The sequence below is a fragment of the Oryzias melastigma genome, linkage group LG7, assembly GCF_002922805.2.
Source record: "Oryzias melastigma strain HK-1 linkage group LG7, ASM292280v2, whole genome shotgun sequence".
Classification (NCBI taxonomy): Eukaryota; Metazoa; Chordata; class Actinopteri; order Beloniformes; family Adrianichthyidae; genus Oryzias; species Oryzias melastigma.
Genome location: NC_050518.1, coordinates 10,885,603 through 10,909,494, shown reverse-complemented (window position 1 = coordinate 10,909,494; position 23,892 = coordinate 10,885,603). Strand labels below are relative to the sequence as shown.

The window sequence follows — 23,892 nt, the reverse complement described above, 5'->3', positions numbered from 1 at the left end:
GCGGCGTGTCCAGCGGAGCTCACGCCATGAATATGCCGGCGGACAGACAGCTATGCTGGGGCTGGATCACGCTTAAACCTACAGAACTTTGGGATATTTTGCATATTTTTGTGCGGTGAAAGAGGGACGGGCCACACACTCAAAGCTGAGATTTATCTTTTCATCTACAAATAACTGGCGTTGTTTAAACTACATTTAAAACGTCCCCCGGTGCGCTTGATGTTCGGAACGTCGGGGGTCCGCAGCTCTCGTAATGGAGCGCCAGACGCGAGCCGGTACCACCAGACGTAATACTGGACGTGAACCGGAGCCGGGTTAGGGTGCAGGAGCTCTCCGCGTCCTGGCGCCGGGCCGGTTCTAGCTAGTAGCTCGGTGGTTGGAGATCTAGATCTAGACCCGTGATCTAGTGAGAGCAGCCTGTGAGTTAGAGGGCGATGACGGACGCCTGCGTGCGCGGTGTGGAAATGCACATATGAGAAAATCCGCGATTAATGCGTCAAAAAAATTGTCGGCGTCATGCACATGTCAAATTAACATGTAATTAACGCGACAAATCTGACAGCCCTATTTTAAATATAATAAATTTTGCTCAAAAATATATTTTTGGTGTTTTTTTGTTGAAATTGAAAAGATGAGTCATGAATACTGACAGTTCAAAAAGTGAGCTTTAAAATACATTCATAACAGTGCAAAAACACACTGCCCTGAGCATTACAGTCACGTATGACTGATAAAGTGTTTTAAACATAAAATTAAAAACTGAAACTAACTAAAAATATATAATCGAAAGGAGGCAATATTGGTCACCTGGCCCTTCTCTTTTTACCAATAATAAATGCAGACAGTGAAAGTTTCTCTTTCATTTTTTCTTAAACAGCTGAGTTTTGATCTTCTTGTGTCCGTTCACGAGAGTCGCGGTTCTTCCTAATGGCTTCGCCTCGTCGCTGTCCTCGCCTTCGTTGCTGTTGCACCAGCTGAGTTTGAGAGGAGTCAGCTCGGGGGCTATTATGTCTCCGTCCTGCGTGGGAATAAAAGCAAGAGTCTTTGTCACTGAGACAATCAGTGCAGAAAGCACATGGTAAGGTCATCCATCACTGAGCATACTAGAACAACACATTTTCTGAAGCTCTACAGTCATTCTAATGCTGCATTCACACCAGATGCAGCAGCCAATCAGTGACTGAGCTTTGGATACGTGACATATTCAGTGTCTAAATCAAAGGATAGAAAAATAAATTCTATATGGCTGGTAAATGCTGGTAAACAGCAGGCCTTTTTATGGCAGCATAAAGGTATGAATGCCTGTCAGCAAAAAGCCCTGTGAACTGCTCCTTTCATACCGTTTATCCAAAACAGGCTTTGTCTTTTATCAGTACATCTAAAAGGTCGAGCAGAGTTTAGCCTAAATGTAAAAAATACTTTTTTTTTTGTTTATCCCAGAGTGACTTTATCTTTATTTTTTTAACAATGATCTGCAGAGGTGGTACACTAAGGTTGATGGATTCCATTGTTGGTACAAAGATGGATCAGAAGAGAAAGAAAATCCAACAACAAATTGTAAACTTGTTCTTTAATCCAGAACAGCGCAGAGGGAATGAAATCCCTTTATTATTCCTTAGATCATTTGTAGACAAAATTCTGCTAAAAGTCCAAATGTGAAATTCAGTTTGCAGCAGAGTTGCTGCTGTGCTCAATTTTTGCCTGCAGTCCTGCAGGTTGATTTTTTTTTAAACTTTTTTCTTTCTTTCAATGAACTATAACTTAAATGAAAAAGACAGTGGTTACCTGAGGCTTTGAGAAGTTCTTGTTTATGCACCACTGAACAAAGTGCTTCTTGGCCACCTCCAGACTCTCACTGTCCGTCTTTTTGAAGTACACTCGGATCAGCTGCTCGGCAAAATGCTCTGGAAGAAGTTTAGACACCTAAAGAAGAGCAGAGGAAATAAGCTAAAGTTTTGATTTTTTCTTCTTGTCCCTGTTTCAGATAATTGGAAACTTGTCTTTGTTCAAGGTTGTGATTCAAAAACTCAACAAAAATTCTTCTTTATTAAACGGATGACATGACTGCTTAAGAACAATGGAAAAGTGACTAAGGACCTTCAAGCTACAAACCGGTTTGATTGTCTGAAAGAATCACACAATCTCTAATTGTATTGTATCATCTCCTGGTTTCTAACTCTAAATACTGCACTTATTCTTCTTCCTTGTGTGAATCTAACAATGAGGTTTGTATGCTTTGCTGCAAATAGCTCTCGGAGATTATCCAAATATGCAGGTGTGGCTTTTGTATGCTTTAAAACAAGTGTCAAAGTCAAGGCCCGGGGCCGGATCCGGCCCTTCCGGTAATTCTGTACGGCCTTCAAGATCATTTTATTTCATTGTTATTAATGGCCTTGCGTTCATTTCTTAATCGTAAAATTTTGACAATATATATTTTTATGGACTGTAAAATATCAAACGTTATTTAAGGTTTAAGTAGATTTATTCTAGAATAATATTCCTGTCTTTTTATGATTCATAATTATGTTAAAAAGTTACGGTTTTATAGTTTTAAAAATTAACATTCTTCTAGCTTTTGGACTATTTTGGCATTTACTAAGATTTTTTTTAGGCTATTTTGGAGTTTAGCTAATATTTACATCCCAGCTGTTTTGGCTAAGTTCGCCTTTTTTTTGTTTTTTAGGCTATCTTGGAATTAAGCTGATATTTCAGCTACATGCTAGCTGTTTTGGCTAATTTAGGCTTTTTTTTTCTCTAAGCTATCTTTGAATTTAGCTAAAATTTCAGCTACATGCTAGCTGTTTTTGCTAGTTCATAATTATGTTAAAAGTTAAGGTTTTGAAGTTTTAAAAATTCAGTTTTAGTGTGTTCAATAAGTGTTTATCCAGTTCGGCCTGCAACCTAAGGTGTTTTTTTGGATTTTGGCCCCTTGTGCGATTGAGTTTGACACCCCTACTTTAAAACAACACACACACCTACATCCAGAAACACAAACACATGAAAGGTAACATCATTCGGTTAAAATTGTATTTGCAAGACTCGGGTAGTCTACGTGCAACAATGTAAATGCCATTTAAGTGCTCTATCATTTAATCATAGGTTTGTTGTGTATATGTGTATCTTCACTAATACGTATTATTAAGTATTTATGGAGCTATTTTGGGGAAAATAAACTATTTTTTCATTAATTTTGCAGGCTGTCCAATGTAAAATTATGAAACGGTCTGTAAAACTTTTTTTCTGCACCATTTTACCAATAAATGTGATTTCAGTTGAAGTGCATTTATGATGAACATCACAGACCTCTGTCATCTTTTTAAGCAGAAATGCTTGCAGAACACAGACTGACGGCCAGTACTGAAGGCTTGGTTCTGACCTGGTTTTTGCGGATCTGGATGGCTTTGTTTGGGTCGTTCTTGCAGTAGAACCGCACATTGTTGATGGGGTTCTTCTCCTTCATCCCGTAGTCCATAACAATGACCTGAAAGTGGGAAACATCTGATGTTGATGTGAGGAGTAAAGAAGAAAAGTTCTAAAAAAATTGACTTATTTCTACTAGATGAACTGTTATCTATTGTATTGATAAACCTACATTGACGATAAAGTCCTCTGAGTGCAGAGTCATAACAGCGTTGCCACTCTGAGGAGTGGATTCAGATAACTCTTTCTCCCACATCTTTATGGTTTCCTTAAAAACACAAACGAACAAACAAACAAAAAAATAAGAGAGAATATCTGAGAATGCTTTCATCTGACCACCATTCGATTGTGGTTCCTCTGTTTCATGAAAGTAGAAAATCTGCATAACAGAATGATCAGAAACTTGAACAACAACTTCCTGAATTCTAATTGAGGCAGAAACTCATATGCAACAGAAAAATGTGCAAAGCACTCAGGAAGCTAAACCTCTTGTGTTAGTATCACTAGATAGCTGCAACTCTTCTCAAAAATATCATGATCTCACACCTGGTTGACAGTCACAGTTTTGTCTGGTTGAGTTTGTCCCAGACATTTGTAGAGACGTCTGCAGACAATGTTGTGCAGTATCTCCCTCGCTTCACTAAGCTCTGAAGAGGAGGAGTTGAGGATCTGTTCGAACACATAATCTACAGAGGGGAGAGAGCAGAAATGAGAGCTCCAATAAAAGAAAAATCAAGACATTTTGTAAAAGACCCAGTCCAATCATCTTTTGAGCTATCCTAAAATTGTTCGCAGTGGTCTTTTACCTTGGAATACTTCATTTTTTTTGGCAGTACTTAATTAGAAATTTGTCACAGAGTTTTTGGGTGGGATGCTGATGTGGAGCAACCCCGCACCCCCTTCCCCTCCCTTCTGCCTACCTCTCCATTCACACTCTCTCTTGCTAGTTAACAGCCTCTCACAACCCCAACCTAACATTACTGGTGCTCTAAAAAAAAGGCGAGCAATATCAGAGCTATTCAGCCGTACAGTTTTCAGTCAAATACCAGTTACGACGAGGACAACAAAGACGTAAATGGATCTATTTATCAGCAACTGGATTGACTTTTAGAGTTGAGGGGGGCAGGAAGCATGTGGGACGCCCGGTGTATCGTCGATATCCCAAACAAGCTTTTTTAAACTGCATTTATTCTTCTGCTATGATTCACATTGATTTAACCAAAGAAATACTCAAAATGCAATTTTAAGCTGAATCTTCTTTATTCATGTCCCCCATCATAAGAAAAACGCCATAAGAAAAATGCTAAATACAACAAAAACACAATTTGTATCAGAATGACTCTTCATTCAGTACAAAACCACTATTAAAGTAAAGTTAGTACCTAAATGCAACAAAAGGCATTCACATGAGTCATGTTAGAAAATAGAGTACATATCCAGACCTAGTGATCCTTAAAGACCCACTCCGATAAAAAATTTGTTTTTGTGTTTTTTATAAGTTCTCCTGGTATTTTTCTCATGATGGAGGACATACTTAAAGAAAATCAGGAGCAAAAAGGCCTTTCTGAGTATTTCTTCATTCAAATCGTTTTGAATCAGGAGCAGATGAAATAAAAAGTTTAAACAATCTTGACAAAGAAGCTACAATTAGTGAGCCACAGGCCCCCTGCTCTGCTCCATTCTAATGCATCCACTTAAATATATCGACGTATATCTTTGTTTTCCTCATCTGAACTGGCGTCTGGCTCAAAAGTGTAAGACTGGATAGCTTTGATATTTCTAACCATTTTTGTTGTTAGGTTGGGGGTGTGAGGGGCTGTAAGTTAGCAGAAGAGTGTGTAAGTCGATGGATGATGGAAAGGGGGCGGGCTTACTCTGTGCCAACGGTCCCACAGACGACTCAGAGGTGAATTTTCTAATGAACTCCTGCAGCTCTGCAGAAACTATGTCTAAGAAAACAACAGGTTTATTCAGTTTTGTCAAAAAAATTGGAAAATCGTGATTAAAAGACGCCTGGGAACATTTTTAAAAAAGATCAGAAGTAAAGCTCTGATGTCTTGGTTCTAGAGGGTTCGTTAGTCCAGAGCACAATGTTTTGTTTTTTTGTTTTTTTTGCCAAAAGTTTTTGTGTGATTGGTAAAAAATCCCATTTAACTTTGTTCTTTTCCACATTAAGAAACTCAATAGCTTTCTTTGATCTTGTAGTATATGCAGAGACTTTAAGTATTAAAAAAGTCCTGGACTGAGTTCATTAAAGTAGTATAAATAAATATGAATGGCTGTACTCCATCACCTGTTAGTTTGGTGTAGGCCACCATGTCATCTATAGCTGTGGAGAGAGTGAACATCTTCCCCTCCGCACCTTCAATTTGTATGTATGGATCTGCTTTTAAAAAGGCCTCTGTGATCCTGCAGAAACAGAAAAGCAAAATCAGACCAGGCAGTGAGAGGAATTCCTGCAGGCAGAAAGAGGAAACAAAAGCTTTTTTCCTCACATTGTCTCTATGATGTTGCCCACTTTGTGCTGGTAAGCTCGCCTGTGCAGACAGTTTCTCGTGTGGAACATGTCATAGAGATTTCCAACTTCCTGTTACAAGAATAAATGTTATTTTTGGTAGAAAACATGTATCTGTAAGTGACTGTGATATATTAATAAGAAATCAAGGTACCTTGTCTCTAGTGCAGATGTGCTTCTGCCCGTCGACCTCACACACCCGGGCAAATTTAAGGAATCGTTGATAGTCAAAGTTGTTCTGAATGCCCAAATGGTAACAGTCCCTATGAGAAGACGACAGAGAGAAGTAGGGTTGAGAACCACTGGAAACAGAAAAGAACAAAAAAATCTAACATATAAAATAAAAGGCTCACCTGGCAAAGTAGTCCCATTTATCCACATCAATACCATTCCGCTTGTTGGCTACAATCTCATAGAGGAAGGACTTGTCTTCAGGTCTGCCTTTGTACGGCCACTGCAGAAACAGGAAGAGAATCAGAATGAAAAGGTGACTTTGAATAACTGCTCTACTCTCTCTTCTAACCAGTTTGACAGTAAACAGCAAAAGCAAAGACCAGGGCAGATTTAACTAAAGACATTTTAGAATCAAAAATTCACAATTTATGCATTTAAAATATTAGTTTTAGCAAAGACTTTTCTTTCATTGGTACGGTCGACATCATGACTGGAACTACCCACAGGAAATATTCTTATCACACCTTTGCAGGAGGTCTCGGTTCGTCACAAAAATTAACACTTTGGTTAAATCTATTTTTATTGTTTTAGAAGAGCTCGCACCTATGAATATCTGAACATTTCTGCGTATATAAAACACCAACAAAAACAAAAAAACAGGACTAAAAATGAAAGTGATGTGAATGGTGGAAACCTTCTGGCCTTGATTTTGAGTGTTTAGAGGTCCTGCAATCTGCTCTTTTATGAAGTCCAGGTCCTCTGGAAGCACGAGGCCATACTCCTCCATCACAACCTTCAGGTCATTGCTCTCCACCAGATGATCAAACATGTCCAGAGATGCTGTCTCGTGCTGGAAGACACAAACACTTGTGGATAAGAGCTGAGAATGAAACCACGGACGCAAATTTACAGGCTCCCTCTGTTTGAACAAGATACGATGTGAAGGCTCATCTCTTACAACCATGTTCTTAGTATCAAAGTTCAACTGAGGTCAGAAAATTATATTCATCCTCAACTTCAAGCATCTCACCATTTTAAAGAGTCAATGACAAGAACAATACATTTGTAAGTTTGCCTCCAACGTGAAGACAAGATTTGCATCTTATACAAAGACTTTTATGGATATTCAAAATGAACATTCATGTGAGGCGAAGTTACAGTTGTTAGGGTGTTGCTAAAGTTTCATCAATGACTCATCTGTGGCTCCAGGCTCTTTTCCTTTGTCCCTCAAAAACAACTTCTGCAAACACTAAACGTTTTAGCAGAACTATTTGCAACAATTGTAGCAACACCCTTTCAAAGAATTTAGTCAAAAGATCTGTTAATTGAGTTACCATCAAAACTTCAAATTATGGCTAAAATAATTGTTGCCCTAGAAGCATAACTGTATTTTTTCTACATTTATATTTATTGTCAACTGCAAAGCAGGCATGTTTGCACTGGCATGTTGAACTTGTAACTCACAACACTGGCTGTGACTCATGAGAAAACTAAAGAGAAGGCTCTTCTCGAAACAGTTGAAACAAGGGGACTTCCTTACCTTCCAATTAACTTCTGGGCGTGCTTTAGGGATGAACATGCCATCAAACATGTGGGAAAATGGTCCATGACCTGGAATGCAGGTTAACAGGACAAATGTAAACAGAAGTAACAACATAATCGTACTCTGGTGTACTAACAAACGTAGAATAGTTTGTAACAACCCGTATGGTAGGAAAAGTTCAAGATAAGAAATTCGTTATGATTAAAGCCAGATAAAACACACATTGTCCTTATCTGTATTCGTTTAATGAATCTACCATAGACTGTATATAATATTTTTACAGGCTATGGAATCTACTAGGCTTTGCTTGTAGAAAATGTTTTTTTTTTTGTGTGCCAAAACAGAAACGTTGTGATGGCTTTAAAAAGAACTTTTATGTTTTTTCACTGTATCTAGCATTAAAAAAAAAAAAATCTGTATTATTTTTTACTCCAGATTATCTACTCACCCAGGTCATGGCAGAGCCCTGCAATCTGCACACACAGGATGTCTCTATGAGAGATGAGCAGTTCAGGTTGTCTTTCATTTAGAGCCTGCACAAGGTGTCCAGCCAAGTGACCCACACTATATCAGGATAGAAAAAGACAATCTCATGAATTAGGATTAAAAACACAAGATAAAAGAAAAGTAAATACTTGGTTTGTCATACATAAGCAAATATTTTATCTATTAAAGACACTGTACACAAACCTAGACTGTCTCATTAAACCATGATCCATTAAATTAAGGTGTAAAAAAAACTGATTCATTACAATCTAATCAGATTTGTACCCAATACTGTGTTCAAAACGGTTGTGGGACGCTCCAGGAAAAACAAAGTATGTCCCTCCAAGCTGCTTGATATTCCGGAGTCTCTGGAACTGTGGCGTGTCAATGATTTTGATGAGGAGGGGGTGCAAATCCACATGCCCGTGAATGGGGTCATTGAACACCTGGAAGAAAACAAGACAACAAGCTTGATCAAAAACTTGAGCTAAATCAGATAGGTATAGAAAACTGTTTATTCCTTTATTTTTGATGTATCAAGGTTGTTATTGCAGCCACTTCCAATTAAAAGTCTATGTTAATTGCGTATTTAAAAACTCTCACATTCACGTGTAGCTACGCTGGATTTTAGGAACATTTTCGGGCAAAACGTGTGGCTGTTGAACGCACGTTGTCAGTTAATCCACGTCAAAGTTTGACCAATAAAGGACTCGGATTTGGTAGTGATTTATGTTACATTCACACCAGGCATGTGTTGTACGTTCAAGAACTGTCTGTATGCCCTTTTGGCGTACAGTTTTCACCCTGGAAAAACGGGATAGGTAAGGAGTAGCAGAGAAATTCTTCTTCTTCTATTTTTTCTATTTGTCGCCAACCTACAGATGGAGGAAGCCTGATGCCATGCATGCAATACTTTTAATGTGCACAGTTTCAGAGAAATAAAAAAAAAAGTTGGAATTGACTTAAAAACTTGCGTAGCGATGCATGGACACAACAGTTTTGAATGCAGAAGCCTAAAACAGGTTCTTATGTGTTTAAATAAACTTTTCATTGATTAAGTGGACCTTTGAACATGAATTTGTGCAGCCGCTGTGAATTTGGCTTTATAGATTTGGCTTATCTGATGATACCAGAAACAAGTCCAACCTGATGACGCACATGTTTGTTTTTCAAATTCAAATAAACCAAGGCCACTCTGTGGTTATCCACATCAGCTATTGCAAAAGCAGTAGCAATGAAACTAACAGTTTCTGTTTTGTGCCCAAACTGCTTAATTTACAAAGCTTTGACATTCACACTAAGCCACTTTAACTGTAAGCCATAGCAAAAAGTAGAAAAGAAAAAGAAGAAGAAGCCCATCCCTGCTGGTCCAGCGTGAACACCATGGGATATATGCACCTTCAACAAAACCCTGAAGGTCTACCATCAGTCTTTACCTTGTTTGCCTCCGTTTCTATTTGCCAGAGTTTCCTGAGGCTGTGGAGGATGCGCAGACGGTCACCTAGATACCTGAAAGGTATGACCACACAGGTATGAACCAGAGAAGAACCGTGACAGATGATGGATGCTGGGAGGAATCTAAAGAGGGTCTCAGACAGAGACCATTTATCTGTCTTTACACTTACTCAATGCCAATTGTTTTCAGCGCTGCATCGTTGAGATACCGAAGCCCAACTCCTGTGATTCTTTGTGCTTCACAGCAAAACAAACACACAAAGAAGTCACAACAATAACATGCAGGTCCATACTGAAGCTGCAGGGACACTACAAACCTCTAAACGCATTCTCCCATTCCCCGAGACCCTCCTTTAGCAGATATTGACAGGTTTCCTCCACTCCCCACTGCAGCAGGTCAGACCCCGGCACCAGGACCGGCCACCGGCTCTTCTCCGGGGTTTTAAAGCGGTCGTTGGAGCTCAACATGGAGTCCAGGGGTCGCTTTCTGTTCTCCATGTGGAAAAGGTACAAAGCGCAGCTAATCAACGGCTAATAAAATGAATACGACGTCGTCTAAAGACGATTGAAACAACTGATCTACCGGTGTCTTCGCGGGACGTCAAACAGAAAGATCCCGGGTTCTGTTTCCTCTGAATGCATCATTTCTCGAACATAAAGCCGGCTTTTCCGGCTCGGCGTTTCACAATAAACTACTTTCTAGATGGTCGATTAGGTTTTGGGTTAAAATATGTCTCATGAAAACACTTTTTTTTTTTTTAACATTTTATATAAGCCCTGTTATTAGCCTAAGACTGGTTGTCCTAAATTTTCTTTGAATATTGTTTCAGAACAAAATAGATAACAGACAATATTCCCTTATCTTAAATAGTAGCCACAAAGACGAAACCAACATCAACAAATGGCACAAATTTGGGTTTTTAAGATTTTATTGCAATTACAGACATAATTGTAGTGTTGGGCAAGATGTATGGAAGACTTTACCATTCATGGATAGAATTAAGAGAAATCTTAAATGGGAGCAACACCAGGGAGAAGTAACATTCAAAATCAAGAACTGAGAGAAGAGCCGGAGCAAATGTGAAAATATGAAATCAACATCAGCCTGTTTACTGTTTTTGAGAAATGGACTGCCATATTTGTATTAACCAAACATCCGTGGCTTTATTGTGACAGGCTATAAGTAGATAAAAAGCTACTTCCGGTATTTTTGCAGCTCCGAGCTCGCGCTTTCATTGACATGTGGGTGGAGCAAACTTGTTTCTGCTTTCGGAGCCTCAACTCGGAAATGTCAGTCAGCGTTGTTCCTGCGTCATTTATTATTCGTGAGTACGTTTTTCACCAAATAAGACACACCACTTTCTATTGAGTAATATTGAGTAATATTCTTAAAAAATGATAAACTAATATGTATACGGTATATATGTGTGTGTGTAAACAGCAAGCTTGTATATGTAAGAAAGCAAAACACAATGGGGATAGAAAATATGCCCCCTACATTCTCACTGAAATCACTCGAAACTTACAAAAGTAACAAAAAAAAAAAAAAAAAAGAAAATTAAACAATCAAAATCAGCCATCAATTTTGAATTGTTGATTAACATAATTTTTAAAAAAACAAACCAATAAAACAGGCCCGGACAAAAATGATAGTACCTCAATGAAAGATTGAAAACTATTTGACCAGAGTGACATAACTCAGGTGTGTCCTTTAATTCACATCACATGTGTTTTATTTATTGTTACTTTTGTAAGTTTTGAGAGATTTCAGTGAGAATTGTGGGTTTGTCCTTCTTTAACTGAGGGGTACCAACAATTTTGTCCACCACTGTATATTTATATATATATATGAAGCTTATACAGCAGCCAGACATAGCATTTAGATTTACCTTAATACCCTGAAGATAATAATAATAAATATAAAAAAGTTAAGCATAAATTACAAAAGGGGTTCATATAAATATACACTTTGTGTGTAAGAAGACCAATAACCCCCTGTTGTGGTAACAAAAGTAAAAATAAGTCTAAATTGATGTTCACATTTTTCAAATAACACTAGTCTGTTGTTTATTTTAAAATTACCATGAAAATATGTGAATTCCACTGTTTTGAGTTTTTATTTGTTGTTCAAAATCTTGAGTTGATTTAGACAGGACGTCTTCATGAATCCATCTGCTTTCCATACCTGTTACATCTCTCACGGAGTCACAGGGCTGCTGGAGCCTAACCTTTCTAATGTTGGCCTCAGGCGAATGTGGAATACACCCTGGAAAGACTGCCACCCTATGGCAGAGTGTAATGGTGACACGGTAGAGTAATTTGTCCAATGTAAATGTTCTCAGAAATAAGATGTAGTGTTGAGATTTACTCTAAAGGTGTACTCATAGAAAGTGCTTACCAATAGGATTTCAAGTGATACTTTTTCACAGTATGAAAACTCTGAACTTTTGCTTCACACAAATATAAAAAGATTAAGGATTTTTAATTTTATCTTTTCCTGATACCTAGATAAAAAAGACAACTATAAAACAAACTTTATCATCAAGATGTTTGAGTATACAAAATCAATGTGCAAATGAGATGGGCAGTATTCAAACTGATGGGTGTGGCTAAAAATGTTGTATTTAATCTCAATCCCAGCCCTTTTTTGCACTGGTCTTCTTTGATCAGTTACATTTCCATTTGTACTAGTTCTTGGAGCAAGAGTGCAAAACTTAGTTTGAACTTTAGTCTGTTCTTGACAAAAGAGCTTCAACACAAAAAGTAAAATGGCTCAATCAAGGTAAGTTCTAATATCTATTTAACCTAAAGAAAACCAAACAGAATTATTATACAATGGTGAAATCATCATTAACGTCAGTATGTTGTACATGCAATGTTTGACTTAGGAAAACAATGTATGACCTTGCATACAAATGAATTGAACTTGTTGAGCAACATGTTGTAGAGCTCACCTACACCTGAATTCAAGGTGGAATAATGATGGTTTCAGTTTATGTTAAATTCTTTTAATAACATGTCCTTCTTTTTCCTTCTTTACATAAATACCGTCAGAGAACTTGGCAAGGTGACAAAGGTTTAAATCATTTACACAATATGAATTTTCTTAGCTAAATAAATTAAACACTATCAATGTCTTCCCCTCTCAGGTGTTTAAGGATTCCATCCATGGTCATGTGGAGTTACATCCACTTCTTGTCAAAATCATTGATACGCCTCAGTTCCAAAGACTGCGAAACATCAAGCAGCTCGGTGGGGGATATCTTGTTTACCCAGGAGCTTCACACAATCGCTTTGAACATTCACTTGGGTGAGTAGTAATAACTTTAGATAGTAACTTTAAGATATAACCAAAATTGTAAAATGTTTCTGTTTGAATACAAAGGGTGGCGTATTTGGCAGGAGTGTTGGCAAAAACTCTCCAGGAAAATCAACCAGAACTGAAGATTACTGTCAGAGACATCCTCTGTGTGCAGATTGCAGGTCTTTGTCATGACCTTGGTAAGTAAAACAAATCGAATTATGAATGTAAAAATTAATATAAAAAAAGAGTTAAGGTACAAAGTGTTCTGAATTAAGCTTGTTTTATGTTGAAGTAAACTATAAGCTTCTTTAATATTTTATTTATTGATTTACTATATGTTTAACTAAATTCTATATTTGATTCCTCTACTTCATATTTTCACTTTTAATTTGAACACAACAAACAAACATTACGTATAGAATTCCAGAAATATCACGCACTGAAAAGCTCCACTGTTGTAATTACAGCAGTGTTGGTATGAACAGGCCTTTATAAATGATGACCATGTTACTTTCAAACTTTGAATAAAGCAGCACTCTGTAAACTTTTGAGTGTTAATCTGGCTTCTCAGGGTATTTCTGTAAAACTGGTATGACGGCTTTATAAGATCCGATTTCAGTTATTGAAATGCAGTCTTTTTACTGGATGAACACACATTTTTAAAAAGATTTCTGTTTTCACATCTTGGACCTGACCCTTTTCCTAACTATGAAAGTAATTGAATGTGTAGGATTCTGCCTAGCTGTCAGGATTTATTTATGATAACAGGGTTTTTAATGTTATCAAAAACCCCTTTTTAAAATTTACTTGAGAAATTAAAGACTCAAATTTTGTAGCAACTACAGCAGATTAACTTCTAATGCAGTATTGCACAAAAGGTGTTTTATTTTTTTAATAATCTTTAGCTTGTTTTTTTTAACAAATTTTCTTTTATTAGTTTCATATTTATATACCAAAATGTTAGACAAATATACAACTTTTTTTTCTAACAATTAACTCATGTTCCCACGAATTAAACCAAAAAAGAGAACACAAAATATTACGCTAGAGAATTCATTAGAATCTCTATGAGTGAGAGAAAATCAACCAACCACTGAACAAAAAGAAAAAAACAACCACCAATAATTTCAGAAAACATCCAATACAAAATAAAACTAAGCAAATCAGCAAACAAGATCAAAAGTCTGCCTTTTATTCTGGTCCATTTCACATCAGCCATAAACTGTTATATTTCTCCATATTCAGGACATGGACCATTCTCTCATCTGTTTGACCAAATGTTCATTGACCAAGCATGTGAAAATGAAGACTGGACGGTAAAGTGATAAACACTGATATTTAGAAGGATCTTTTCTTATGTATTCACATGTTTACAGATATGCATTCAGAAAAACAAATGATCACTGAAACACAGAATATCAGTTCTTCTGTATGGGGGACCAGGAGAGACAATATATATATGTATATGAAATATTTACATTTCTTATATATATTTACATTTCTTGCATATATTGATGGACATTTTAAATAATGAATGACACATTTGTAATAATTTAGTATTTAATATTATATTTACTTCAATTTGTTCCTTCCAGCCTGCACTGGACTATGAAATAATTCAAAATAACCTGAAATATTTAAATGTGCTTTTTAATAGCTATTTTGATATTATAATGCCACACATATTTAAACATGTATTTGATGATTTCCAATTTAATTTGTCTAATGCCCATTTTAAATTGTGACACATTCAATTATTGATGTATGGCATATATATATATTCAATATGTCTCTTCCAGTCCATACTTTTGTAACTAATGAGTTTGTCTTTCTTGTAGCACGAGAAGGCTTCCCTAGAGATGTTTAGATATCTGGTGCATGAGAACAACCTGAAGCCAGAGATGAAAAAATGTGGGTTGAACATAAAAGATGATCAGGAGGATAAAGAAGATGATCAGGAGAATAAAAAAGATGATCAGGAGGATAAAAAAGATGATCAGGAGGATAAAAAAGGTGAACAGGAGGATAAAAAAGATGATCAAGAGGATGAAGAAGATGATCTGGTCTTCATCGAGGAGCTTCTCGGAAAGCCTCTCAAGGAAAATAAGAATGTTTCAAAGGTAGTATGGCAATTGAAATCAGCTTTAGATTAAACATAGAAAGCCTTAAAGCCTTACACTTTGGTTCTGCAGGCTGATTGGCCATATAAAGGTCGAAAGGTGGAAAAGTCTTTTCTCTATGAAATTGTGTCAAACAAGCTAAATGGGATCGATGTGGACACGTTTGACTACGTTGCCAGGTAGAGCCTGCTTTAGACTACAACAGTTTTCACCTCTACCAAGTTACCAGTTTTACATGAAGTCATTTGCTATTTTTGACATATTTTAGAGGTTTAATTTATCATTTCTGTGTCTAATCTGAGGGACTGCCATCATCTTGGGATCAAGAACAATTTTGACCATCTGCGCTACTTCAAGTTTGCCAGAGTGGTAAAGGTGGATAAAGATCCAAGAAAACACATCGGCTCAAGAGACAAGGTGTTTGACCAAGACTTCACGTTTCTTTTAGCACAGAAAGGCATACATGTATTGGATATTCTTTTACTAAACTATAGGGAATGTTTTTTCTAGGAGATTTGGAATCTCTATAATATGTTTCATTCAAGGAACCTTCTCTACAGAGAAGTCTGCCATCATGAAGTAACTAATGTACAAATCATGTAGGTATCATGCTGTTCTTTGGTGTACTATAAAATGTTTTCTGTTTTGAGTGATGTTTTTTTACAGCTTTGGCTGCTACAACATTTGATGCAGCAACTGTAAGGTAAATCATTTTCTCCTTCATTACAGGATCAAAGATGCTCTCTTAAAGGCAAATATACACACTATGTTTAAGGACAAAGATGGACACCTGTTAACTCTTTCTGCTGCAAAAGATGACATGGAGGCCTACACCAAAGTGACAGGTGAGAGGATACCAACTTAAAATGAACACAATGTCTCTAATGCTGCAGACTTAAATTTATATAAAATAAGTTGACATAACCACAGAAGGAATTGAATTGGAGGAGATTTATCTAGTAAACTTTTATTGAGCCCTAGCTAAAGTTTTGAATCAAATTACTGCTATACTTTATAATATAACTGGAATACTTTGTGATTTTTTAAAATTCTTTTATTTACTTAATTCCTCTTTATTCCCTCTTTTAAACTGTTTCATGATTTGTTTTCAAATTTGTGAAGAACTTACAGTTTTCTTTTTGGTTTAAACTGTTTAAACTGTCTTGTCTCCCTGCATTTTTGTGGTTTCTCAATAGATCAAGTAACTGAAAAAATATTGCAGTCGAGTGGCGAGGCAAGGAAAGACTCAAGAATGATACTAGAGAGAATCATGAAACGAGATTTGTACAAGTTGGTTGGTGAAGCCAAGGTGGGTAATGTTAAAAATTCCCTGACTGCAGCACAAAGACATTGTACATCTGTGTTCTCTGTTTATCATTTAACTCTCTACTTAAGGTGAGAAAACATGAAACGATATTACCAAAGGTAAGTACAATTATGAAGTTTAAATCATTAAAAAAATATCATTGGTAACAGAAGACATTTCATGTTTTAGACGATAATTGAACGTCTGAAAGAACAACTGAAAGACGACCTAACACTTGAAGAACTTGAAGAAATTATGAATGGCACACTGGAAGTGGTGGTGAGCTCCATTATTTACAAACACTCTTCTTTTATTTAGTTCAATTTTTAAGTCGTTCTCATTTGCTTTATTGCTAATTGTTTTTAGATCAGACTAAGTTAAATTAGTTTCTGCATCATTGTATTTATTTCCAACATTTCTCAAAAAATGTGATAAGGTCATGAAATCATAGTCGAAATAACAAAAATAGTAGATGAAGTTATCATAATATTACAGAATATGTTTTCAATAGCCACGTTTCCTTTAAGTAAGAAATTGCGTAAATTGCATAAGCGATGGTAAATTTGCCTGATGGAAACACCACACACATATAAAAAAAGTCGCATTTATTGAAAAAAAAGTTTTTTGCAATTGGAGGAGGTGGTTTTTAGGGCACGTCAAAATGGTCATACTTCACAAAACTGCAATGGAAACACTTTTCTAGAGTTAAATGTGCTTCTTGGAAGGAACTTGCTGGCTTGAGCCCTGCACAGCAGGTGCTACAAGGGGTCCCACAGCATCACAAAGCTCATCAAAAGTTGACTGTCAAACAGAATTGTTGGATCCACAGCTCCCTCTGTAAAATCACCAACCACGATTTCCCAAATTCACCTAATCCGTGGCCGCTCTCACATAACTCGCCATTCCATGGTCTGAATATTGCAGCATTCACACCGAACGCAATTCGCGCAGAGGAGGGGTCAAGTTTCAATGTAAATTGAGTAGTTAATTAAAACAGCCGTGGCGCGTTTGGTGTGAACGCAGCATAAGACGCCAACTTCTCCTTTGATGGATGACGATGAGCATTAGTTCCATGGCAGAAATTTGAATGTGTCTGCTGTAATTTAAATCAATGTACTGTTCACATCCATCGCCGTATTTTTTGAGTGACTTATCACATGAGTCAGTCTGTGTTTATTCCCATAATTGTGACTTAATGGAAACAGAGTATTTGCAAATGTGTGTTATTTCAGCATAACTAGAATTTTGATCAAGTTTTGGCCATGTGTGCAATAGAAACACAGATGACGAGATCTTCCATTTATTGATACTTTTTGCTGTAATAGTTTGTGTTGGATGTTTTATATCTGAAGTGAAAATATACATGAAAAACACTCAGAATAACAAATTGGAATTCATTTATTTTACTGATTCTCTTTTAAAATGACAAAATGTAATAAAATAAAGTAAAAATGTAAAACATATTAACAAATATATGTACTTTTTCTCATTTAACTCTCCACTTGAGGTGAGGGAAACACAAGTCAAGAAATACAAACTAAAGGTAAGAACAATAAAAAATAAAAACAAAAATTTAGTCTTGCATACAGTAAAACTGTGTTTTGTTTTAAGGGGAAAGTTAAAGATCTGAAACAACAACTGAAAACGGTCCTGCCAAGTGGTGAACAAAAAAAGGCCAATGATTACTTTGAAGCGGTGGTGAGTTCTTGGTTCTGTTATTGTTTGTACTTTCTGTAACTTGTTTAGATAAATGAATCTTTCAGTTTGTTTCAACACTTATAAAATTCTTTAATTAGTCTTTAAACGAAATGATTGAAAATTTTCCAGAAAAACAAATCCTCCAAACCACATTTTTCTGGGGCATTTCTGTGAAACGTAACGTCCTCGGTTCACTTTATCTTGTTTCCACTATCCATACATGTTTGTATTCTGACAAACTGCTGTCATGCACAGACTGTATATATGTCAAAGTCAGACTTTCACACTTTAATTTGGGGGAAAAAATGAAATAATTACAGTCAACTGTAATAATTCACATTAAAAATTGTACATTTAAAATATCTGAATACTGAAATATTTTGTCATGTTTTCAATACCATACACAACAGAAAGACTTGGTTCTTTCTGTACAGCGTTTAAAAAAATGACTCAAGCAATAATAAAAATAAAACGATTGATTTATACAAGATTGTTTGCCTGCAGAATAATTTTTTACTGAATGTAAATGCACGTTTCTTCTCATTTACTTTTAGCCAATCCAAGAGGTCAAAGATCCCATTGAATATACATATTTCTACGACAAAAAAAACCCACAGAGAGGATTTACCATGCCCAGGAATAAGGTCAGAACCTTAATTAATACAAATGTAAAAATGTGTTTGTTTGTTTGTTTTTTTGTATCCATTTGTGTTTAAAACAAGTATCACTAGCAAACAAGTATTATGAAGAAATCAAAATGTTTATTCTGTCAGGTGTCCAACTTCCTCCCTGAGTGTTTTTGGGAACAAACCATCAGGCTTTACTGGAAGAAAAAAGAAGAAACATATAAGGATTCTACAATTGAAAAGTTCGAGAAATGGTGCAAGGACAACAAATTTGAGGTAAGGATCAGGTCAGCAATGCTGCTAAAGATGTTTTAAGAGAAATAGACAGAAAATTCAACAGAAATGCACAGGTAACTCCATTAAGTTCTAATGAAAAAAAATATACCTAACTAGTATACTAGTGTCTATAGTAGGGACAACAGTTAAAAAACAGAGTAGTAGATGAGAAAGACCCCAAGGTGGTGACTTTTTTTAGGATTATGCAAACTAGGGCTCGTGTTGGGCCCCGCTCTTTTATTCGGGAGAAGATCGACCTCAACAAAATGAAGAAACAACAAGTTAAAATGTCAACAATATTTAATAAAGCTTCACATTCAGCAATTTAGGTCATACAGAGAATTAGTTTACCATCAGTGCAATGGGACTGCTGCACGGTGGTTGGCGCTCTTGCCTCACAGCGAGAAGGCCCCGGTTCGAATCCCGGCTGGGACCTTTCTGTGTGGAGTTTGCATGTTCTCCCCGTGCATGCGTGGGTTTTCACCGGGGACTCCGGCTTCCTCCCACCGTCCAAAAACATGCTTCATAGGTTAATTGGTGACTCTAAATTGTCCCTAGGTGTGAATGTGAGAGTGAATGTGAGTGTGATTGAGGCCCTGCGACAGACTGGCGACCTGTCCAGGGTGTACCCCGCCTTCGCCCATCAGCACCCGGGTTAGGCTCCGGCACCCTCGCGACCCCAACAGGGACAAAGCGGTCAGGAAAATGGATGGATGGATTAGTGCAATGGATCAAACCAAAGCCTTTCTTAAGGAACAGACAAGGAGTGGCCCGGAGTGATACAAGTTTCTCCCTTTTGTTCTCAAGTGGCTAGCTACATCCCTTTGGAAGTCCCCCTTTGTGGATCAATAATCAATGTGTTCAAACCCTGCTGTAGATGCAGGGTCTGATGCTAATTGGTTTATCAGAAGTGTAATATGAACTGCAGTGGTGTGTCTGGAGCTGGATGCAGAAGGGCATTAGGGGGGTCACAATGTCAATCTTTGCTCACTAAAAGTTAAAACAAATTACATTATTTTGGTCCATTCTACAACACTGGGCAACATAGAATTTTTTACCTCACGAAATACTTTTCACTATACTGTTATACTGCAATTTGGTTTGAATCTACACTATATTACCAGAAGTATTGACTCACCTGCCTTGATTGACTCAAATATGAAATGAAGTGCCATCCCATTTCTAACTCATTTAGTCCAATGTCAGTCTGCCTTTTGCAGCTGTTATGGTGCATTTACATAGAATGCGATTCGCGCGGCAGAGCCGCCTGCTCATCAAGCTACTTTGGGGTGATATGCCCCTGCGGCGGAGCTCGCTCGCTCGATATGCCGGCAGAGAATGGGACGCTGCAGAGGCTCTATGAAACATTGAAAACAAAGGAAAAAGGTCACCTAAAATGATTTGTTCCCCTCGGATTAATACGAAACAGTGGGCCCTCAAGACACACAAACACGGTGGAAGCTGCTGTCATACAGACAGCTTCCTGTACCGGGAAAATCTTTTAATAATAATTATATAAACCCAAACGTAGAGGCATAATTACTGATGTCTTTGTAGAACTCTCCTTAATAAATAAACCAGATTCTTTGACATTGTATGCGTCTTCCATTCATTCTAAGTAAGATAACCACGAACAGAGCTGGTAGCTCCTCCCACATGTGGCTGCGGCAACAAGAACACATTTTTTTTTTACTGATGTCAGGCAGCAAATTCACCGTGTGGTGAAAAGAGGGGCGATGCACGCAAATTTTTCATGCGAATTGCGTTCGGCGTGAAAGCACCTTTACAGTTTCAATTCCTCTGGTAAGGGTGTCCATAAGGTTAAGGAATGTGTTTTTTGGCATTTTTAACTATTGGTCCAAAAGCAAATCGATCAGGTCACACACTGATGTTGATGGAGAAGGTCTGGTTCTCAGTCCATCTTCAGATTGAACACTAGTTTTCTCCATTTCTCCGTGTCCTGCTATTGATAAGGCTTGCTCCTGTAGGTCATATTCAACCATTGATTCAAACCTGACGTGGCACTGTTTCCTCAGTGACTGGTTCAACCCCATGATACTGGTGATATTGGACAAGAGAGATGATTCTGTCTTGTTTGTTTAAAACAAACTTATATTGCGAGTTGAGTTGCTTTAATTTCAGCTGCTGTCTAGCGGTGCATTTAATTCAATATAGGTGATAAAAATTATCCTGTTTAGTTTAATTTCTTGGTTTGAGCAAATATAAAAAAAATATTTCTATAGTGTAGTTTATGTTATTGACAAAGTTGGAATCATCTAAGATTGCAAATGAAGTGATAAGCTAAGAGAGGAAAATTCAAAATGTTTAATTTTTTATTCCATCTAACTGTTTTTGATGTTGTGTACTCATAAAAGCTCATTTTTATAAGGGAATTGCTTTCAAATTGTTTTTGCTTAATACTCTTTTCTTGTTGTCTTTCTTTGAATGCAAAGGTCACTTTCAACAGTCCTCCAAATGAAGCAAGTACATCTGCATCAGCAAGTACATCTGCATCAGCAAGTACATCTGCACCAGCAAATACATCTGCATCAGCAAGTACATCTGCACCAGCAAGTACATCTGCACCAGCAAGTACATCTGCATCAGCAAGTACATCTGCACCAGCAAGTACATCTGCACCAGCAAGTACATCTGCACCAGCAAATACATCTGCACCAGGCAGACTCGATGAAGACTGATGATGATGGATGCACAAAGAGTCAAAAAGACAAAAAGTCTTAATGTGCAGGCTTAAATGAAAGAAAGCGGCATTCAAAATTGTTAACTTGGCCTTAGACATTTTTATTGTCATAAAAAGAATTATTTGTGTATGATTTTTCTTGAGTACCACTGATGCTACATGTTCTATTTTATTCTAATGACCGTAGGTTTGCTCAGAAGGGGTAATAGTTTTCAATGTCTGATCATTTAAAACAGTTGAATTTGTTAAGTGTCTGGTTGACTCGGAACATTTTACTTGTATTCCGTGTTTTAAAACGTTTAATTTCATTGTTAAAAATCTTACTTTCAAATGCAAAAAAAAAAGGTTTTTGCCATGATTATTAATAGGGGAAATATTAATCAAAAGTAAAAAAAAAAAAAGTAATTTTTCTTTATCTTTTGAAACCAGAAATATATATTTGATTTAATATTTTTCAATGGAGTGATTTACCATTTATCCTGTTGTTAGATAGGTGAAAAGTTTAAATATATTATTGTAATCATAGAACAAAGACACATGTTTAGAAATTGATTGTTTGAAGGAAAATTACTAAACTTTATTACTCACATATAGGAACATTTATTTTTCCTTATTCGTTATCAAGCCAAAAAACTGATGTTCTCTAATGTGAAGTATTTTTTTCATAATCGAGTGTCGTGTGCTGTGAAAATGAAATAAATTAATTCATTAATTCATCTTCTTGTCAGCTTTGTTTCGGGGTCGCGGCGGTTGCCGGAGCCTAACCCGGCTACTGATGGGTGACGGCAAGGTTCACCCTGGACAGGTCGCCAGTCTGTCGCAGAAAATGAAATAAATAAATGAAAATAATTAAAAACATGACCTAATAACTACTGAAACATATACATAAAAAGAAGAACTTTACTAGTCCTACCTGGGAATGTCCTCCAGCATAAAGCTGATTTAAAAAAAAAAAACATGGCTGACGTTTACAGATCTAACTAAGCTGAAATATTTAAATGACAACAAAATATTACAACTGCAAGCCTAAAAACCAACCACCTCTTGCATGCAATGGCACTCTGAATCTCCAGGATGGTCCATTTTGCTATGGGGTGCAGCCTCATTTAATAGAACACGGAAACAACAATAAGTCATAATATTGTGGTCATCATCCTGGACTTAATGATCCGGTTCCTGAGTAAAAACACCTTTCTGAACGAATTTCAGTTCAAACAAGGAGGTTGACACACTGACAACTTTCTCTAAAGAGTCGGGATTCATCACATCCACCACCAGCTTGCTATTGTTCTTTGGATGAAGCAGATGGTTGCACAGAAGCTGTGACTTCCCAGGACAGATATAGTGTTAGAATATCTAAGAAAATATTTTTAGAACTTACTTGTTGTGAAAAGATAACTCCACATGATCTTCTCTTAACAGAGATAGGTTGTTGCATGTGAAGGCTACACAAAAGACAAATACGAAGTCTATGACTTGACAGGGGTAAATATATACCGTATTTTCCGGACTATAAGTCGCGGTTTTTTTCATAGATTGAATGTCTCTGCGACTTATACTCCAGTGCGACTTATATACGAATTTTTAATGAGATGAGATATAGACCGTAAGTCTAGAGTGCCCTCTTATGGTGATCTATGCAATTACTTTATTTACTTTAGTTATTCAGACATGACACAGAGGACTAAGAATTTAAGGGATTTAGTGATATGGAGTGAGATTCCGTGCAATTAATTACAGTAAAGATACAAAGTTGATGAGTTCTTGAGACTATAGTTAAATAAAACTGTTATGTTATATAAATGCTACACCTTTTCGTTTTTTTCATGATGCTAATATGTGAATATGTGTTGACACATATTCAGCCTGTTTTCTATTCACTTATGAATGTTATAACTTACCTTCCAGGATGATGTAATATTGTTTTTTTCAACCAGTTTGTAAAATAAATTACTTGAAAAAAATGCGACTTATACTCCAGTGCGACTTATGTATGGTTTTTTCTTCTTCATTATGCATTTTTTGGCCCCTGCGACTTATACTCCGGTGCGACTTATAGTCCGAAAAATACGGTATATATATATGTAACCGGGAGTTGTTTGTGACATGAAGGGCGCTAGGTCCCAGAAAATGGCCTCACGCTAGGCGTGTGGTTTGATGGGGGACGCTATTTAGTGATCCAATCTGCAGCCGTGCTCACTTCAAACGCCGCTGTCATACAGCGTGTGTCAGGCCAATCAAGCACACTTTGAGCAGCTCCCTCGAGAT

The 23,892-nt window shown here is 36.9% G+C and overlaps 2 protein-coding genes across 2 annotated transcripts; one reads left to right on the top strand and one right to left on the bottom strand.

Moving 5' to 3' along the window:
- Positions 1–652: 652 nt before the first annotated feature.
- Positions 653–10,705, bottom strand: samhd1 (SAM domain and HD domain 1). The gene is made up of 16 exons (XM_024293923.2): positions 9,911–10,705; positions 9,764–9,830; positions 9,575–9,647; positions 8,424–8,584; positions 8,101–8,216; positions 7,650–7,720; positions 6,804–6,959; positions 6,289–6,389; positions 6,090–6,198; positions 5,916–6,007; positions 5,714–5,829; positions 3,967–4,106; positions 3,593–3,688; positions 3,377–3,481; positions 1,786–1,923; positions 653–1,018 (listed from the first exon to the last, which is right to left on the bottom strand). Exons 1-16 carry the CDS (start codon positions 10,089–10,091, stop codon positions 860–862), a joined length of 1,881 nt encoding a protein of 626 aa, XP_024149691.1. The 5' UTR covers positions 10,092–10,705; the 3' UTR covers positions 653–859.
- Positions 10,706–10,849: 144 nt separating this feature from the next.
- Positions 10,850–22,340, top strand: LOC112158662 (deoxynucleoside triphosphate triphosphohydrolase SAMHD1). Its single transcript, XM_024292118.2, has 18 exons — positions 10,850–12,375; positions 12,648–12,660; positions 12,743–12,903; positions 12,979–13,094; positions 14,143–14,213; positions 14,736–15,017; positions 15,090–15,196; positions 15,320–15,434; positions 15,528–15,616; positions 15,747–15,862; positions 16,214–16,326; positions 16,413–16,442; positions 16,513–16,602; positions 17,831–17,866; positions 17,935–18,021; positions 18,576–18,665; positions 18,795–18,923; positions 21,377–22,340. The coding sequence occupies exons 1-18, from the start codon at positions 12,362–12,364 to the stop codon at positions 21,620–21,622; spliced, it is 1,905 nt and encodes a 634-aa protein (XP_024147886.1). The 5' UTR covers positions 10,850–12,361; the 3' UTR covers positions 21,623–22,340.
- The last annotated feature ends 1,552 nt before the right edge of the window (positions 22,341–23,892 follow it).

Bases quoted from the DNA above. Each gene is read 5' to 3' on its own strand.
- samhd1 (XM_024293923.2), bottom strand. From the start codon at position 10,091: ATGGAGAACAGAAAGCGACCCCTGGACTCCATGTTGAGCTCCAACGAC. The intron at 5,830-5,915 runs GTGAGGAAAAAA...CTGTTTCTGCAG, and splicing joins GGCAACATCATAGAGACAAT to GATCACAGAGGCCTTTTTAA. The intron at 4,107-5,713 runs GTGATGGAGTAC...TCCCCTCTGTAG, and splicing joins GGCCTACACCAAACTAACAG to ATTATGTGTTCGAACAGATC.
- LOC112158662 (XM_024292118.2), top strand. The intron at 18,022-18,575 runs GTGAGTTCTTGG...ATTTACTTTTAG, and splicing joins ATGATTACTTTGAAGCGGTG to CCAATCCAAGAGGTCAAAGA. The intron at 18,666-18,794 runs GTCAGAACCTTA...TTATTCTGTCAG, and splicing joins TTACCATGCCCAGGAATAAG to GTGTCCAACTTCCTCCCTGA.